The sequence below is a fragment of the Chelonoidis abingdonii genome, chromosome 1 (assembly GCF_003597395.2).
Source record: "Chelonoidis abingdonii isolate Lonesome George chromosome 1, CheloAbing_2.0, whole genome shotgun sequence".
NCBI classification, from domain to species: Eukaryota; Metazoa; Chordata; order Testudines; family Testudinidae; genus Chelonoidis; species Chelonoidis abingdonii.
This window is the reverse complement of record NC_133769.1, coordinates 336,434,994-336,455,233: the sequence shown is the minus strand read 5'-3', so window position 1 is coordinate 336,455,233 and position 20,240 is coordinate 336,434,994. Positions and strand designations below refer to the sequence as shown.

The following is a 20,240-nucleotide window of genomic DNA, read 5'->3' as shown; positions in this document are numbered from 1 at the left end:
ACTTGTCTTTTGCAAACTGTTAATTACCCTCCAGCTAAGCCTAGCTGGAAATCCTTTCTAACAAAGCCTTGTTAGAAAAACCTTTATCTGTTTGCCTTCAGGGTATCTCTCCTTCACTGCTTCCCCAGCATGTCAAAGGAGGAAAAAAAAAATCTGGCTTTTGGTTCCTAAAAAATCCCTCACCGCTGCTCACCATGTCAAGGTTCCGTCCCCACTCTGAACTTTTAGGGTACAGATGTGGGAACTTGCATGGACACTTCTAAGCTTAATTACTAGCTTAGATCTGGTATCACTGCCACCATCCAGAATTTCAGTGTCTGGATCACTCCCTGTCCCCCCCAAACCTTCCCCTCCCTGGGTAGCCTGGAGAGACTCCTTCACCAATTCCCTGGTAAGTCCAGATCCAATCCCTTGGATCTTAAAACAAGGAAAAATCAATCCGGTATTAAGAAAAAAGGCTTTTAATTAAAGAAAAGAAAAGTAAAAAGAAAACACTCTGGGAGAAATTAGCATACCAGCTACTCTCACAGACAACAGATTTCAAACACAGAGGATGTTCCCCTGGGCACCAATTTAGGTACACAAAGAAGCTACCCAAATACCCAATTTTGATAATTCCCTAATGGTACCAAGACAAGTTACAAAGAAAATAAGCATAAACCTATTTATCCCTTTCTAAAACTTACTACTCTGATAAGAGGCTGGTTCCTTGATCTTTTTCACTCTGGCTGAAACTGAAACTCTAAACAAAGGAAAAACTTCCCTCCTTCCTTTTGAAACATCTTGTTCCCCCATTGGTCCCTCTGGTCAGGTGTTAACTAGGCCAGGTGAACTTTTTAACCCTTTACAGGTAAAAGAGGCATTAACCCTTAACCATCTGTTTATGCAAGGAACAGAATTTTCAAAAATCACACCAGCTCTGCAGCTTCCTGTTGAAAATGGAAGGTTAATTTTGGAGAGTGGTACATAAGGGCTCCTCCCAAGAGGGATGAGTTAATGATTCTTGAAGGAAAATATGAGGCAGATACATTCACTGCTTCCTCTAGTTTGATAGGGAAGGCTTAAATGTTGAAGTGGTATATATCCGTCACTTCCTCCTCACTTCTTGGAAGGACTGGCATGAAGTTATAATAGTATACTTCATATTCAGTCAAGTTTTATTGCTCCAATTTTTGCTGTAGCAGACAAATAAAAAAGCACATCGTTGTGTATGTGTATTTTGTGTATTGAAAACTACAATATGAGAAAGATATCACTAAATCAAAATTGTGGCTAATTTTATTTTGGTGCAATAGAACCCCAATCCTCATCTGGGGAGAGTAGGTGCTACTATAATAGAAATAGTAATATAATCCAGCATTGACATGTGGTGTTAATCTTCCATATTGGTGCAAACTTTGAATTCATCCAATAATATTTTTATGACTGAAAGCAATACCAAAAAAGTGGAAATGTCAGCCAGTATTATCCACTCGTTCCTGCTAAAACAGCAGGACCAACTAATTAAAGGTTCAGGCTGACATATTTTTTCCCCTTTTGCCTGTCCAATGTGGGTGCGGATGGGCTTCAAAACCTAAGAGGAATCACTTTTAATTTTAAAATGATGACAGCAGTTTGTGTGTGTGTTGAAAACATATCCTTAAAAGGGATGATGGGTTTGTGCTTAAGGCACCGAAATCAGATCTGAGTTCAATTTATGGCCTTGCTACATGTTTCATGTAATAGCTTGGGGAAGTCACTTAAATCTTTCTGTGCCTCATCTGGTAAAATGGGGATGACACTTCTCTCCCACCCTTTTTGTCATTTGTCTGTTTACCCTTGGGGCAGGTACTGTCTCTTACTATGTGTATCTGCAATGTCTAATTCCATAGCAATTTATCTCAATTGGGTCCTCTAGGAGTTAATGTGATTTTAATTGGCCAAGCCTTTGTAGCCTTACACACAGCCTGGTGACATTTCTGTGTTTGGCTGTAATGCAATAACTTTTGAATGCTGAATTCAGTCCAGAATTTCAGAGAATGTTCTGTCCATGAGAGGTAAGAACGCTATTGATTTGATGAAGGTCTGAAAACCAGAAGGGAGAGAGGGGAACAAATTGGGCTAAGGGCTTTTGGTTAGTACACCTAGCAGCTTCACTCACTCTTGGTTGCTTCTGTAGTGCATTGTCCACTCCAGGGGCAGCTTGCATTCCTCTGTTTGCCTCCAGGTACTCCCTATGTGTCAACCTCTCAACTCCCTTTACTTCGGGGGCCTTGCTGCAGGCTGCTTAACCTCACCCTCATAACAAGGGCGATGTCCCTCATGCCCTCTTGTCCCCTCCCATTGTAGGGTCCCCTATTTTTTCCTATACCAGAGTCTGAGTGTGTCCCTCGGCATGCCAGTGGCTCTGTTCCTCGGATCACACCAGGTCCTCTTTCTTCCTCCTTATACCGTCCCCCTTATTCTTTTTCATACCCATTGGTTGGATGTGGCGTTCAGAGGTTAGTATGTTGCATCCAAAGAAAGAAATGCCATTAAGTTGAGCATATGTCCTCAAATTTCTGCCAAAAAACAAACTGAAGTACAAAAATTCTGTCATGTGGTAACATATTGACCCTTACATGAATCATAAGAACATGTACTGCTTGAACTTAAGGAATAACTGGTAGCAGTAGTAGGTTATCATCAATAGTAGGAGGAGAAGACAGACACTATGCCACTTGATTTCTCAAACTGTTTGCTAGAAAGAGGAATACTGAGGCTTTGGAATCCTAGGTTCTCTAGTGGTTAGAGAGTCTCTTGCTTGTCCCCTTCTATTACTATCTCCTAGCACAGGGGTTGGCAGTCTCTGGCACACAGCTTGCCAGGGTAAGCACCTTGGCGGGCTGGACCAGTTTGTTTATCTGCTGCGTCGGCAGGTTCGGCAGATTGCAGCTCCCACTGGCCACGGTTCGCTGTCCCAGGCCAATGGGGGAGGTGGGGCCAGTGGGCGAGGGTAGACTGTTGGATGAAGTAAGTGACTGTGAGAACAAGGCAGAGGAAAAGACCAGTTTGTGAAGGGGGAGAGAGCTGAGGAACCAGTTCACTGAGTTGGCAAATGAAGGGGGGACACAGGCAGTAACATAACATGGGAGAGCAAGGAAGAAGAGAAGAATAGCCAGTCCTACAAGAATTGGGTAAGAGACAATGGCAGTAGCTAAAGTTTGGAGCTCCAAGAGGGTAGAGGATGACTCACAGAAGATTGCAAGTGAGAACAAAAAACAAAAGAAACCTTGCAACCAGAAAGAGCAGAAGGGGGAAGGTTGAATAATTGTACCAGTACTAGGAAGAGTCGGGTCTATGTGACTGGGGACTTCCTACGAAGAACAGAAAGCTCTGTCACCAGAGCTGATCTGGAGAACAGAAGGGTGTGCTGTCTGGTGGAAGCTAAGATACCAGAGTCTGAAGAAGATGTTAATGGGAGTAGGAAAGAGTCCACTAACCAGCCTTCATGTGGGAACAAATGATACTGCTAGATTCTTGATGAGATGCATCAAGGAAGACTACACCAGGCTGGGGACGATGCTTAAAGAAATAGAGGCTAAGGTGATCTCCTGTGGAAATCTACCTGTCTGGAGGAGAGCAAAGGCAAGACAAGATTATGATGATCAACAGGTGGCTCAGGCAGTGGTGTTATAAAAAAGGCTTTGGAATATTTGGCCACTAGCAGACATTCACAGAGGACTGTTCTCATGGGATGGACTCCACCTAGATTAGCGAAGTAAATAGACTTCTCGGATGGAGGCTAGCACAACTGATTGATTAAAAGTGCTTTAAACTAGGAATTTGGAGGAGATGGTGGCAGGAGCTCATGTAATCTCCACACCTGATTCTAATATTGAGTGGGAGGAAAATCAAGTAAATGGAGAAAGGAGCAATATAGTGTAGGAGAATGGACAACAAGAGGAAAGAGAGTGACAGTCACTGTCAGGTAGGTGATACATGCTGGTAGTAAAAAGTTTGTACCTAATCGGGTGGAGCTCTTGGATGAAGACAAGCAGAAACAGCTAAGATGTCTATACAAAAGTACAAGGAGTCTGGGTAACAAAATGGCGGAACTAGAACAACTGGTGCAGGAAGTTAAACCGGTTGTTACAGGGATAATGAAAACATGGTGGAATAGTAATGATGAAAGGAATACAGGTATAGAAGGGTATGTGCTGTTCAAAAAAGAAAGGTAAAAGTGGAGGAGTAGCATTGTATATTAAAGATGAGATATACTGTAAAATTAGAAGTGATGCAATGGATAAACTGGAATCTGTTTGGGTCAAAATCACTTGGGGGAAGAAAGATAACAGAGGCTCCCCTGGGATAGTGCTTGGGGTCTGCTACAGACCCCCAGACCTCAATTCTATGGATGTTCTTAGAATAAATTTTGAAAAAAAAGTAGTTAGACATGGAGGTAAACAGTAATTGGATAAAATACAACATGGTTTTACCGAAGTTTTGTATTGTACCAGAGCAACCTGATCACTTTCTTTGAGAAGATAACCAATTTTTCTAGACAAAGGAAGTGCAGTAGATCTAGTCTACCAGGATTTTAATAATGCATTTGATACAATTCTACATGGGAAATTATTACTTAAATTGGAGAACATCAGGATTAATATAAGAATATTAATATAATTAAATAAAGGAACTAGTTTAAGGGGAGACTTTAAAGGTTCATGCTGAAAGATGAACACAGGCTGGAAAGAGGTTACTGGTGGCGTTCCACAAGGATCAATCACAGACCAATCTTATTTAACATTTTCATTAATGATCTTGATGCAAAAAGTGTGAGTGCTAGTATAATTTGTGGATGACACAAAGTTGGGAGGTGTTGCGAAATTTGGGAGGACCAGAATTTCATATAAGAAGATATGGGTGACCTTGAAAACTGAAGTAATGGAAATGAGATGAAATTTAATAGTACAAAGTTGTGCACTTGGGAACTAACAAGAATTTTTGCTATAAACTGAGAACTTGGAAGTGACAGAGAAGGAGAAAGACCTGGGTGTATTGACTGATAACAGGATCAGCTGCCAGTGTGATGCAACCATGGAAAAGTCTAATGCAACCCTAGGATGCATCAGGTTGGGTATTTCCAGTGGCTATATGGAAGTATTATTACCATTATACAAGGCACTGGTGAGATGTCATGTGGAATATTGAGTGGCATTCTGGTCTCCCATATTTAAGAAAGATGAATTCAAACTGGAACAGACGCAGAGAAGGCCTACTAAGATGGTCAGGAGAATGGAGATCCTGCCGTATGAAAGGAGACTCAAAAAGCTTGGTTTGTGTAGCCTAACCAAATGAAGGCTGAGGGGAGATATGATTTGCTCTCTAATAAATATATCAGAAGGATAAATACCAGTGAAGGAGAAGAGTTATTTAAGGTAAGGGCCAATGTTGACACAAAAACAGATGGATGTAAACTGGCCATCCACACGTTTAGCCTTGAAATTAGATGGAGGTTTTGTAACCTTCAAAGTAATGAAGTTCTGGAACTGCCTTCCAAAGGGCTCAGTGTGGGTAAAAAAGCCTAACTGGCATCAGGATTGAGCTTTATACATTTGTGGAGCAGGTAGTGTGATTTGATTGCTTACAATGGCATGTGCTCCATCTGCAACTGCTATTAGGAACATTTCCAACAGCTGGAAATGGGACACTAGATGGGGAGGGCTCTGAGTTACTACAGAGAGTTCTTTCCCAGGTGTCTGGCTGGTGGGTCTTATTCACATGCTCAGGATCTGACTGATCACCATATTGGGGGTCCAGAAGGAATTTTCCCACGGTTCAGATTGGCAGAAACAGTGGGTGTTTTTCATCTTCCGCTGCAGAATGAGGCACAGCTCACTTGCTGGTTTGAGCTAGAGAGAATCCACTATTTACTCTAACTTGAAGTCTTGAAATAAAGATTTGAGGACTTCAGTAACTCAGCCAGAGATTATGGTCCTATGACTGGAGTGGGTGGGTGAGTTTCTGTGGCCTGAGATGTGCAGGAGACCAGACTGGATGATCATGATAGTCCCTCCTGGCCTTAAAGTCTATGAATCATGAAGAAATGGGCACAAGTCCCTTTTTTCCCCTTTACATTTGACTTTTACCAAGCAGATGAAAACACACACTTGACACAGGCCAATGTGGAGAAATGTTCTGCCGCTAAGGGTGAAAGAGTTGGGGAGTCTGCTCTTCCCTCTCATAATCTTTAACAAAATGTTAAGAAATAATGCTACTAGAACTGCATATGATTTACAAACTAATAAAATAAATAATTGGAGATATACCTATCTCCTAGAACTGGAAGGGACCTCGAAAGGTCATCGAGCCCAGCCCCTGCCTTCAGTAGCAGGACCAAGTACTGATTTTTACCCCAGATCCGTAAGTGGCCCCCTCAAGGATTGAACTCATAACCCTGTGATTAGCAGGCCAATGCTCAAACCAGTGAGCTATCCCTCCCCTCTTTAAAAAAAAAAAAAAGGTTAAGGCTACAATTATATCACAGAAGTCACAGAATCCATGACTTCCAGAGATCTCCGTGACATTTTCCATTTCAGCCCCAAGCTGTCAGCTGCAGACTCGCGTCTCACCGCCCCGCACATTCCAGCTACTGGGCAGCAGGAGGACCCCGGAGCTCCCAGCCGCTGCAAGGGGCCCCCCAGAGCTCCCAGAAGCTGTCCAGTCCCCAGAGCCCCAGTAGCTATAGATGCTGGACCCTCCTTCCTCCCTCATTTTGTCAGGGATATTTTTATTAAAAATCATGGACAGGTCAAGGGCTTCTTTGAATTTTTGTTTATTGTCTGTGACCTGTCTCCATGGCTTTTACTAAAAATATCCGTGACAAAATCTTAGCCTTACTGATAGTTAAATACAAAGTAGTAACCACTCCAAACATTTTCGTACTGTAGACACTCTGAGTGGCAATTACTTAGCTACTCTTCTGCCACCAGTATATTATGATATAAGAATTTGCAATTTATGCTCCTAATAGATTATGTGTACTGTGTCCATATAGTGAATGAGCAAGGCTTGAGACTCAGGAAAATGTATACTGAATGGGACTCAAATCAAAGAATAGGTTATAGGATTATTGGACCACTGCACTTAAATAGAAAGATCTAGAACAGGGGTGGGCAATAATTTTCGCAGTGGGGTCACTCCACGAATTTTGGTAAGTTGTCAGGGACTGCACATTTCTACTATATTAATGGAGGGGATGCAGGGTCTGGGAGGACGTTTGGGTACAGGAGGGAATTCTGACGTGAAGCAGGGGGTGGGGGGTGAAGGAGGGGGTGTGAAGTACAGGCTCCGTCCGGGAGGCGCTTACCACAGGTGGCTCCTGGCTGGCAGCGCAGCAGTGCTCAAGCAGGTTGCCTGCATGCCATGGCCCCATGCTGCTCCTGGAAGCAGCTGCGGCCAGCTGCTGCTGGCATATCTCTGTGCTCCACTTGGGGGAGGGAGGCAGCGGGTCTGAGCACGGGACTTCTGATAGCCCTAACTCAGAGATCACGAGGGGGGAGAGGAGGCCAGACAGAAATGTTAGTCATGGCAGTCCAGCAGGCCCACCCCGATCTAGAGTGATACTCAGATTTTTTTTTTTTTTTTTTGGCTCATGTTACAAACTGCGATTTAATGAAGATCAGCTCAACCTTTCCTTTGCTACGTTGAATCCTTGTACATGTACAAGCAAAACCAAAAGATTAAATTCTGCTATACTGCAAAACATGAGAGAAATTACCATATTACCTTCAACATTTCTGTGGAGATTAAATTAAGTCCATTTGTCAAAGTGTGTATACTGAGTTTGAGTTATTGATGAATAGATTTAAAGTTTTGGTTTTTTTTTTTTAAATTGAGGGGCGGAAAATGTCAAGTCTGCTTGATTGTATCTCAGGCAACAGGAGGCCACCTCAGAATTCCATGAATGAATCAACAAAGAAGAGACAGTCATGTAATTTTCAAGTGATGCCCAAAACAAAAATTACGGAATGGTTACACTGAAATAAACAATGATTTACTCTGTGATACACATGAGTTAGCAGTGTTCTTCTGCTTTGCCAGTGCAGGCTGCCTAGTGTTATAGCAGTGATTTTTCTAGTTTTTGATTGCGGTCTGGATAGAAAAAAACTGTAAGCAGAATCTGCAGCAAAGGTTGTTTCATCAGCAGGGAGGAAAAAACCTCCCATAAAACAAATTCTACTAGTTGTTAAAGATGGTTTCCAAGGATGGAGCAAAGAGCTTAAATTTTAAGAAGTAAAGGAGAGATGATTTTGGCAAGTGAGAGAAGTGTACTTAATAAGAGGAGGGTAGGAAGCAATATGAAATAAGTGGACAGACTAAAAGTTTGAGATGGTAGGAAAGATGAGAAAAAATACAAAAAAAGCCAAGTTCCAGTGCTACGTACTGTGTCACTGCTGGAGATCTTTACATTGGTTTAACTGAGATAGTCTAGTCCAATAACTGCATTTTTTTTCCCTCCCAGCTCTTGAGTAATACATGCAATAGTCTCCTCTTTCTAGCTCCCCTCACAAGAATGTTTTGTGACTAGCAGAGCTAACACTATACACTATTAGCATAATGAGCCAATTAGACTGCTCCGAATGAAGTGTTGAAATATTAGAACTAGATCAGCTTATGATAGAGGTTCTTTTGTTGAAACTATGTGGATAAATAAGTTCTTAGACAAAACCAGTATTAGAATTCTCCACTTTTTTTCTAGTTAGCCATATGGTGTAATGTTAATATACATTTAATTGAATGAGAGCATTTTTCTTTCCTGTTTTAAAACACTTTTTTCTTCTCCTTTCAGTGTTTTGTATCCTACTTGCGTTCAGTCTACCTAATGAAGAACAAAGAAGTTTTTGATGTCTTTAAGTTACCTCTAGCAGAATATGCCCAGTAAGTACTATCTATAGTAAGTACAGTATTGAAAGTGAAATGCTTACCTTCTTTCCCCTGATATCTTCAACTTTGTGTTAAATAGTCATTTTACCATGTTCAAAATTCTAATTTTGATGTGTCTTGTAACATTTTCCTACTAATGTAGTTTTTGAACATTTTGTAGACCCACATTGTAGGGAAAATGTTATGTAAATTGTACATTGTTCCACAAAGATAGTAACTTACTGCAGTGAAGACAAAAATTGTAATACATGATACAAAAGAAAGAAGTAATGGGATTTTTTCCCTCTGTCAATGACATCCTTGAGCCTGGAGTATCTCAGAAGGATGTTAAATAGAGGCTATTAAAGTTAGACATTTCTAAATCAGCAGGTCCAGATACCTTCCACACATGAGTTTTAAATGAGCTGTCTGAGGAGTTCACTGGATCATTATTGTTGATTTTTTCAGTAAGTCTCGAAACGGGGAAGTACCAGAAGACTAGAAGAAAGCTAATGGTGTGCCAATATTTAAAAAAGATAAATGGGATGACCTGGATAATTGTAGGCCTGTTAGTGTGACATCAGTCTTGAGGAGGATAATGGAGTACCAATATGGGACTCAATTTCATAAAGAATTAAAAGATGGTAATATAATTAATGCCAATCAACATGTGTTTGTGAGAAATAGATCCTGTCACACTAACCTGATACTTTTATTTGATTAGATTACAAGTTTGGTTGATAAAGGTAATAGTGTTGATGTAATCTACTTCTGTAAGGCATATGACTTGGTACCACATGACATTTTGATTTAAAAAACCTAGAAAGATATAAAATTAACCTGGCACACATTAAATGATTAAAAACTGTAATTGCAAATGGGGAATCACCATTAAATGGGGGTGTTTCTAGTGAGCTCCTGCAGGGACCTATTCCTGGATCCATGCTATTTAACATTTTTTAATCAATGATTTGGAAGAAAGTACAAAATCATCGTTGATAAAGTTTGCAGATAACACACGAATTGGGGGAAGTTAAATAATGAAGAGAACAGGTCATAGATACAAAGTGATGAGGATCGCTTCGTAAAATTGGTGCAAGCAAACAATATGCGTTTTTATTACAGCTTAATGTAAATGAACATATCTATGAATAAAGAATGTAATCCATAGTTACAGGATGGGAGACTCTATCTTGGAAAGCAGTGACTCTGAAAAAAATTTGGGGATCATGGTGAATAATCAGCTGAGCATGAGCTCTTAGTGCAATGCTGTGGCCAAAAGGGCTGATGAGATCCTTGGATACATAAGCCAGGGAATCTTGTAGGAGTAGAGAGTTTTTTTCCACCTCTGCATTTGGCACTGGTGGGACTGCTGCTGAAATACTACGTCCAGTGCTGGTGCCCACAATGCAAGAAAGATGTTGATAAATTGGAGAGGGTTCAGAGAAAAGCCATGAGAATGATTAGAAAACATGTCTTACAGTGATAGACTCAAGGACCTGTAGGCCTGGCTTAACATGAGTAATTAGACATGGGTAAGACCTCATTTCTTGGGAGACAGAAATAAGGGAGGTAAATGGGTCAGCAGACTGGAAGCAAAATGTCTGTGTAACTGATAGGTAAGTGGGCCAGTAAGCTAAAAGACGATGTCTGTACTAGCTAAGATAAGGGGGAACACCCAAGGAACCATTTACAATAAGCCTGGAATGTAAGATGATGTAAAGAATAAATAGTACATAGATGGTACGTGGACATAACATGCTGTGCAAGGGTCGGTTCTTACAAAGTAACCAAGTCAATCCCAGAACATGTGATACAATGCATAGTAAATGCAATGTGATGTGTAAATTTCTATAAAGGAAAAGGTTTTCTGTGTAACTTTAGATATGTGTTAGGCCCTATACTCAACCCTTATGGTTGAGTCTGATCAACGTAACCTAGCTTTGCTGTAAGCCAGATAAAGGATTCTGAATGATGAGACTGGAGGCAAACTGAGTTCTTAGGAACCAAATGGAAAAGGTTGTGTGGGAAGCCCAACAGGAGCTCAGTCTATTTAGTTTAACAAAGAGAAGTTTTAAGCGTGGCTTGATTACAGTCTATAAGTACCTACGGCAGGAAGAAATATTTAATAGTGGTCTCTTCAGTCTAGCAGGAAAAAGGTATAACACGATCCCATGGCTGGAAGTCGAAGGAAGACGAATTCAGAGTGGAAATAAGGCGTATATTTTTAACAGTGAGAGTAATTAACCATTGGCACAATTTACCAAGAATTATGGTAGATTCTTTGTTACTGACAAATTTTAAATCAAGATTGGAAGTTTTTCTAAAAGATGTGCTATGAGGGAAGTTCGATGTCCTTGTTATACAGGAGGCTAGATAATCGTGATGATTTCTTCTGGCCTTGGAATCTATGAGCTCCTATTGTGACTCTCCTTTTTATGAGTCCATTGCCTGAAAAAGAGGGTGTAATATATTAAGTGTGAAGATGATACATTGTAGCTTAGTTTTTGAGTGTTAATGGAGGCATTGTTCCTTGAAGGTAAATGTCTTTTAAATGAGGTTCACTCTAGTTGGTGAGCCATAATGCCTGTGGGTTTGACAAAAGGGACTGTGACACTCTAGAATAGGGTGTTTTGAAATGTTATTCATTTTAGCATGAAGTTATCGGTGTCATCGCTATCTGAGGTCTTGACCAGCTTTAAACTCTTTGTATTTACACTAAAGCTCAGGCTCATATTGGGCCATGTTGAACCAAGTCTCTGACTTGATGCACTTGCTTTGGGTGCTGCCCTTTCGTTCTCCAGAATCTCTTCTGATTTTAAAAGAAGAAAAGTAGGTCTTTAGTCATAATGGCTGTGTAGATGTGCTTGACTCACATTCCAAGTTAACTGATACATGCCTGCTTTTGTAGATATGATGAAACAAACTTGGGGAGGTATCAGCTTCCCCATTTGTTTCAGTGGGTTATTTACTCATATGCTCAATGATCTTAGAAATGTAGTGCTGGAAGGGACCTTGAGAAGCCATCCAGGCCAGTCCCCTGCACAGAGGTAGGACAAAATACACTGGGGCCTGGTCTACACTACGCATTTAAACCGATTTTAGCAGCGTTAAACCGATTTAACGCTGTACCCGTCCACACAATGAGGCCCTTTATATCGATATAAAGGACTCTTTAAACCGGTTTCTGTACACCTCCCCAACGAGAGGAGTAGCACTGAAATCGGTATTACCATATCGGATTAGGGTTAGTGTGGCTGCAAATCGACGGTATTGGCCTCCGGGCGGTATCCCACGAGTGACATGGGCGTCTGGCAGCATACTGAACTCGGATGCAGTGGCCAGGTAGCAGGAAAAGCTGCGAACTTTTGCATTTTATTTCCTGTTTGCCAGCTTGGAGCTCTGATCAGCACGGGTCGGTGTGCCCGTCCAATCCAAAAGAGCTCCAGCATTGGACTCGGAGATCCAGATCTGACGCTGTATGGGGAACAAATCTGTTCTATTAGAACTCATACGAAGACTGAAACGCCAAAGCATTTGAAAACAAATTCAGGCATGTACAGAGTCACATTACCATGCTGTGTGAAAGCGTACACGGAAAGCCAAAGAATCATGGCGCTCATGAGGGAGGAGGAGGTGGTTACTGCGGACTCAGTTTCCCACAGTCCCAGCAGTCTCTACCAAAGTCTTTGATTCTTTGGCTGAGCCCCCATCTGTAGGTCAAACACTTGTCCGGGGTAGGCTGGTTAGGGATATAGCTCGTCAAATGTACCCCCTCCCCCGTGTAAAGAAAAGTGGGAAAAATCATTTCCTTGACTTTTTTCAATTGTTACCTATTGTCTACTGATAGCTGCTGGGTAGACGACACATGCATGCGCAGTGAAGAGTGCAGTTTCCTATCAGCTCCCTTCCTCCTGGGAGATGGATACAATATGAATTGCTATCCGCCCGTGGTGCTCCTGGCTGTGGCTCACGGTGGGCTGCTGGCGGGCGCCTGGTAAAATTCACAGGAATGATTTCCGGTCATTTCCAGTAGATGGACAGAATGGTCTGGTAACTCTCCTCTATGACTGGGGGCTGAGCTCCATCGCATGTTACATGGTTCTCTAGATATTTGCCACTGTCCTGGATTTAGCCCAGGAACGGTTTGGAGAGGTAAGAATGGGTGGGGGTTGTTGCAGGGCACCCTGCATAGATGTAGCATGTCTATCATTTCTGGATCTGACATTGAGTGGCTGTGCTCTCTGATTCTCGTGATACCTGTCTGTTCTCTATTACCTTGCCCCCTATTCTGGGCGGTACTGACTTTCTATTTTTAAGATGTCAAGGAGATGACTCGGGGAGTCTTCCATTTTTGTCTTTCGCACCCCCAGGACCCTCACCCGGGGAACCATGACGCAGCAGATGGGTCGGCGACTGATAATTCGTATCTCATTGCCAATTTACAATGGTTGCGCGACGTACAGAACCAACTGATAACCGTCTGCTGTCATGCAAAGCAATGAATGTGCGCTGGCGCTGCGATACCCTTTGTTAGCGCATCCTGGTCGATACTACATGGTGACATAATAAAAAAAAAAAAAAAAAAAATGCTGAACGGGCTCCTATGGTTGCCATTGCTATGCAGCGTCTGCCAGGGCACTCAGGGAAAAAGCTGGCGTAAGAAATGATCGTCTTGCGTGTGCTTTCCCGATAGGGTAGGATTATGACTGTCAGACATTTACCATAACCCCTTGACAATGGATTTTTGCCTCATCAGGCACTGCGATCTAACCAATTCCAGAGGGGCGAACGTTTGCGGGGACCTATGGATAGCTACGGAATTGCTACCCACATGCACGCTCCAGAAATCGCCGCTAGCCTTGCTACTATGGCGCACCCCACCGAATTACTGTGCTTAGTGTTGCCGCGTGCACTCGACTTTATACCATCTGTTTTACAAAACCGGTTTATGTAAAATCGGAATAATCCTGTAGTGTAGACATATCCTTAGACCATCCCTGACAGGTGTTTGTCCAGCCTGTTCTTAAAAACTTCCAGTGATGGGGATTCCGCAACCTCGTTGGAAGTCAATTACAGTGCTTAATTATCCTTATAGTTAGAAAGCTTTTCCTAATATCTAACCTAAATCTCCCTTGCTGCAGATTGAGCCAATTACTTCTTCTCCTGCCTCCAGTGGACATGGAGGACAGGGGATCACTATACTCTCTATAATAGTTCTTAACATATTTGAAGTCTGTTACCAGGCCCCACTCAGTCTTCTTTTCTCAAAAATAAATATTCCTAGTTTTTTTAACCTTTTCTCATAGGCCAAGTTTTCTAAACCATTTATTTTTTTTGTAGCTATCCTCTGGGCTTTCTCCAATTTGTCCACATCTCTCTCAAAACATGAGGCCCAAAACTGGATGATTTAAATGTCAGCACTGGTAGTTCTTTGCTGATCAAAGTGTGTAAGAAAGGTGAGGGACTGTATGAAGACTTGTGTAATCTCCTGGGAATGGCAACCCGTTTTTGTGCTATGAGTGGCTGACTTTTGGGAGCGGAGTGTAGTCTTGGGGATTAGAGTGGCTTCAGAGGCAGGATACCCAAGTTCGTAGGTTTGGCATTATTTAGAGGCAGTGCGGCTGAGTGGATAAGATTTGGATTAGCTGTATTAGAATATCAATCTCTATTCCCAACTCTGCCAGTTTTGACCTTGTACAGCACTGTAATTTATTTGTAAAACAGGGAAAATATATTTGCCTGGTTTTTAGGGTAGGTTCTTAGTCTTGTTCAATAAGGACTGTGAAGTGTATGACAATACAACAGAAATCAATAGATGTGAGACTTAAACTCATAGTCTTCTGGCTACCAACTGAGTGCACCTGATTGGATGGTGTAATGGACCAGGCAGCTGTATTTGTCTGAAGTGCATAATATCCTGCAAAATCCAGTATTCTGAAAAGCTCTGCACATAGGTCTCCCCACTACTTACATATTGTGTGTGACTGCATACATACAAATTCAAAGCAAAGTTGGAATAGGAACTCTTTGTTTGTCTTCAACTTCTGCAAATATTTTTATAAAAAAGTATTCTCTCTTTCTGGAAGGACTTGTTGCCTGCTTGACAGATATTCTGCAAATAGCATACAGATTCAAACGTGTGGGAGTTAAGCAGTTTGAATGTGAAGTTATTGCCCATTGTTTCTTTGCTCACTACTGTGTAATCATAGTGAACTGGCATTCTCTCCATCTTCTTAATGGTTCCTCTGCAGAGAGGTTTTATTTTTTTCCAAAATATTCTAGAGATTTATCATCTTCTGTTTTGGTATTGGTTTATAACACATTGCTACCAGTAGTCGTTAGCTGGAGGGAGTCTCACACAAGCCTCTTGTTGACAAAGCCAGCCTTTAGGAGTATGTCTACAAAGCAGCTGGGAGGTGTGATTCCCAGATTGGGTAGACATGTATGCTCTAACTCCATCCAAGCTAGCATGTTAAAGACTGTAGTGTGGCTGCGGCTACGCGAGTGGCGTCTCAAGCTAGCCACCTGAGTGCGTTCACAGAGGGTTGGGTGGGATTAGAGATGGGTCACTAGCCCATGCTGCCCTTTCTGCCGCTTTGGTCAAATTGCTATTTTTAACTTGCTGTCTTGAGTAGAGACATCTCCCAGTCATTATGTAGACATACCCTCAGTTTAATGAATGAGAATTTCAGCTTTTGTTTAAACACATCTTTCACTCTTCCTTGCAAAGACATTTTTGAACATTTAGACTGATATATAAAAAACTGGCAGAGTGAAGAGGAGAAACTTTTTGGACTCCACTTTTGACAGGTGTGTGTGAGAGAGGAAATCTAAAGATCCCTCTTCATATATTCATCTTTGTTAAATGAGGCAGTTAAGTTTGGGCGTTTGATGCTCTGTAAAATGCTTAAGCTGGCCCTGGGTGTCTTTGTGTGATGGTGGAAAGGTCTTGATTACGCTGCGGAATGGAAGGAGCAGCAAAAATAGTTTTAGGCCTACTCAGAAATGCTTAGGCTGTCACTGTTTGTTAAAATTTTCAGCCTTCTGGGACCGAGCAGGCATCTGCTGCACTGTGAGTATGTTTGCCAGTGCTACGGCAGCTGCTGCAAAGGGAGTTTTTCCATTGCATATTCCCCATCACAGCCAGGAAGATCTAGTGGGGAATGTAGCATGTAGTCCTCACTGCCCAGCCCCTCACTGGCAAATCCAGCAGTGCATGTGCAGAAGGAAGAGAGGAGGTGAGGCCAAACGCCCACTGCACTAGTCCTGTAGCTGCTGCATGCGACCTCTTTCTCCACAGGTATCTGCCTGCCCACGCAGTGGAAGACTGACCTGAAGAGCTGGAGGTAACCTGGAGCTCTGTTCTCCTCTTTGCATCAGCTGTACATTGACTCGGCCTCTCATACGAGCTATTGGAGGTCTGTCCACCTCATGAAACAAAGATGACTCTCATCCCCAAGTGACCACCCAGCTCACTACCAGTGGGCACCTTTATTGCTAACTGACAAGGAAAATTTTGAGGGAATCCATGTTAGTATTCTGGCAGCATGTCGCTGATGAACGGTGCTTCTGCAAGCACTTCTGTGCCATTTGCTGCATAACAAGTGTTAATGTTGACCCTTATTGTTTGGCACAATGTGGTTTTCACCGGTGTTGGTGCATTAGATTTCTCTGTTATCAGTGAGGCAGTAAGTGTCTTTAGTGATGTAAGTATTACCATGCCTGTATCTGGGTCAGCTCCTCTTTCATTTCTTCACAGCTGAGCATTCTCAATACAGGGATTAATTTGTGTCAGTTGTAGAATTCTACAGTTCTTAATTACTGGGCATAGGACCAAACACAGAGATTATCATCTACATAAGAGTTGTTGGAAAACCACATTTGATTATGTGCCTCTTTTTTTGGCATCACATTGCAGTCACTAATCTACCTTCTGAGAAACTTCCTAATGTAGTTCTGGGAACATTTCTAGATGCAACCTTGTATCTGTCCAGGCCACAGAGTCCAGGGCTCTCAGCTAAGGGTCTGCAGCTCCTTGGTCGCCTACTCTTTTCATTCAGAGCTCCAGCAAACAGAAGTTGGAAGGTTCTCGTTACATTTGGGACCATCAGTGGATAGGTTGCTGTTTAGAAAACATAGTCCCAACCCATTTGCACAAGTACATCCATTTACCAGAGTAAGACATTAACTAAACCCAGAGAGTTCCCATTACTTCAGTTGGCTGTAAGTATTTGAACTAGCAGTGGACACTGGAGTTTGGAGTAGCTTTGTGAGGAATGGGAAATGAGCACCAGCACAGCTGCCAGGTACTAGTATAGGAGAGAGGCTTAGTATTACACCCTATGTCACTGGTTTTCAAACTGGAGGGTGTGCCCTCTGGGTGGAGGGTGGGGAGGTACAACAGGGTGGTCGGGGAAATGTGAGGACTTGACTAGATGGTGAGAGTTCTCTCGCTGGCTTGTTCTCCTGTTCCAGTTCCTGCCGCTGCTGCTAGGCTGGAGAAGCAAGGAGAAGGGAGGGGCAAGGAGCTGGGGGAGCATGCTTTCTCCTTGCATGGGAAGTGTGTGTGTGTGTGTGTGTGTGTGTGGCGGGGGGGAGGAGCATTCCAGTTTGCTCGCCTTCTTGGAGGTTGGTGCACATATGCCACGTTGGGAGGTAGTTCCTCCCAGTTCACACAGGCTCTTGAATGCGCGTACTGGTGGGTGTGCTGCAGCTGGAGGAGCCTGTTGGTAATGGTGACTGGGGTTCCCATGGGTGGGGAAATGGGGAGGCGTGGTCTGGCTGTGTCTCTTGCTGGGGCCACCTGCCTGGGTGTGCCCTGGCTGGGAGGTGGGCTTCCGGACTCCTGGCATCCACAAGGGTGTTATTTCTGCTTGATGAAAGGGAGGCACACATGAGATGTGGATTTCCACGTAGTGGGCACAGCAAATAAAAAGTTTGGGAACCTTTGCCCTACATAAATGACCTGAAGTTTCAGCCTGCTACTTCCTGAAGTAGAAGTTCTGGCATATGGGTTAGTTTTTGGAAACCACTGAAGAGAATGTACTGGATCCAGGCAGTTTCTACTTGCTTCATAGGCTCATTTGAGGAGGCAGTGAATCATTTATTTTATAAATCACATTGTGTTTATCTAGGTAACTGCAATAATATAAAAATGCATACCTTTTGAAATGACACTGTTACTTAGGAAATTTCCTAAGCAAAAAGCCCACATTCACTTGCTCTCACCTCTGTCTTCCAGGCAAAACACTAGTTGAATAGGCCTTGCAACTTACCCTATCCATCATCCTGCTCAGGTCCTGTTGGACCAGGGGGGAAAGAAAATTCTAGAGAAGCATAATCTAGAGACTGCAAACTTGAACGTTCCAGGGATATACTGCAAACAGAGAAATACACTAAAAAATGCACGAGTGCCAAACCATATAGGGTTTTTTATTGCTGAAAGAGGCACAGGTCTGATTTTAGATTCAGGAAAACTCAATTATGATATAGTAATTGCAAGCCTTAGTCCACTGCTAGTTGTAAAGAGTTAGAAGCTATTTGAGCTCAACAGTTTCCTACCTGGAATGTAGACAGGGCAAATGCTTTTCCTAAGGATGCTAAGAAAACTTCCTAGCTGAATAGACACAGTTGCTCATTGTGAATAAGATACTACTTTGATAATGATCAATCAAATAGATAATGCAGCTAAAACAATTTCACAGTTCAGTTTGAGACTTTGAGCATCCAGGGTGACAGTGTTCCAGATTTTTGCCAGCATGGGAGAAATTGTAAAGGAAAGGACTGTAAGCGAGACAGACATGAGCTTTTTGAGGAGTGACAGCATGCTGGGAAGTGTTTTGGAGACTGCTGTTGCTTGGATGAGCAATAATGCAAGCCAGAGTGCCTGATTAGATGCGAGCAGATGAGTCACAGGTTTGAAAACTGTCCTCAAGCATAATGACCATCTGCATAAAGGAGGCGATGGAATTTCTGCATCAAGCTCATATCTTGTAGCTGAGCAAAAGGATATTTTAGGAAGATTTCCAATCTTGATTTAAAGATGTCAAATGATGAAGTATCTACCACATCTCTAGGTGTGAGTTGTTCCAGTGGATAATTACCCTCATTTTAAAAAACTGTGCCTGAATTTATGTAGCTTCAGCTTCCAGCTGTTGGCTCTTGTTTTGTCTTTGACTAGATTGAGGAACCCTCTGTCAGAAATGTTTCTCTGTGTAAGTACTTGTAGACTGTGATGTAGGTTGTGTCTTAACCTTGTCTTTGGTAAACTGAGGCCTTGGCTACACTTGGAAATGTGCAGCGCTGGGAGTTACAGCTGTGGTCGTACAGCTGTGTAGGAACAGCGCTGCAGTGTGGCCACACTCACAGCTACCAGCACTGCAGTGTGGCCACATTTGCAGCAGTTGCAGCGCTGTTGGGAGTGGTGTGCATTTGGGCGCTATTCCCACAGCAGCACCTCGTCCCATTTTGGCGCCTTGTGGGTGTGTGGCTTGCTCCATCACTGGCCTTTTTAGGAAAGGTGCCGAAGCCAATGTTTTCTAAAAGGGTGCGGAGCACATTTTTCTAGGTTTCCTTTGTGTCCAACGCCCCGATTAGGTTCAGCCAGGAGCAGTGGTTGCCATTTGATACATTGGCCAAGGCAGCGGCGGTCCTATGGGCTGTGCTATGCCAGGGAGATCAGCTACGTATGATACTGGTCCCTTCTGGCTTTGTCATTTCTCCTTGCCGAAGATACTAGTGGGATTATTTACCGAAATCGCGTGGTGCCCTGATAACTTTATTGCTGCTGGCAATTGCACATTTGGACGATATTATGGACAGGCCCTATTGAAGCATATATCACTTCAGCTTCCAAATGGACAGTCGCGCAGCGGGCTTTCAGGTGACGGGATAAAAATTCTGTGCTGGAAAATGGGTTGCTGACCCGGGCATCCCTCAGGAGATTCCTCTACTAAACCCCATCATTTTTTTGCGGGCAGTCCCGCGGCTGCAATGTGTGCGCTTGTCGATTCCCTCCAAGGAACCCATTGGCTGCAAGGCGTCGCATGTGTGAAGGGGAACAAAATTGTGGGCGAAGGAAACAGGTTTACGATGTTGCAGTCTTTCGATTGCAGCTATTCTTCAAGTTCTGGGGAACGTGCAGGACATTCTGGATGGCTTTGCACAAATGGGTTTCCCTAACTGTGGAGGGCGATAGATGGGGACGCATATTCCTATTCTGGCACCACTCCCACCAGGCATCCGAGTACATTAATCGGAAGGGGTATTTCTCTATGGTTCTCCAGGCGCTTGTGGATCACCGTGGGCGTTTCACTGACATTTACACAGGCTGGCCTGGAAAGGTGCATGAT

The 20,240-nt window shown here is 42.9% G+C and overlaps 1 protein-coding gene across 1 annotated transcript in view; it reads left to right on the top strand.

The window, feature by feature from the left end:
* DDX10 (DEAD-box helicase 10) overlaps positions 1 to 20,240 on the top strand; it is a 340,206-nt gene that overhangs the window by 66,050 nt on the left and 253,916 nt on the right. The window contains exon 12 of the mRNA XM_032780205.2: positions 8,813 to 8,901. Coding sequence (XP_032636096.1) covers positions 8,813 to 8,901 — 89 coding nt within the window. The remainder of the gene's footprint in view (positions 1 to 8,812; positions 8,902 to 20,240) is intronic.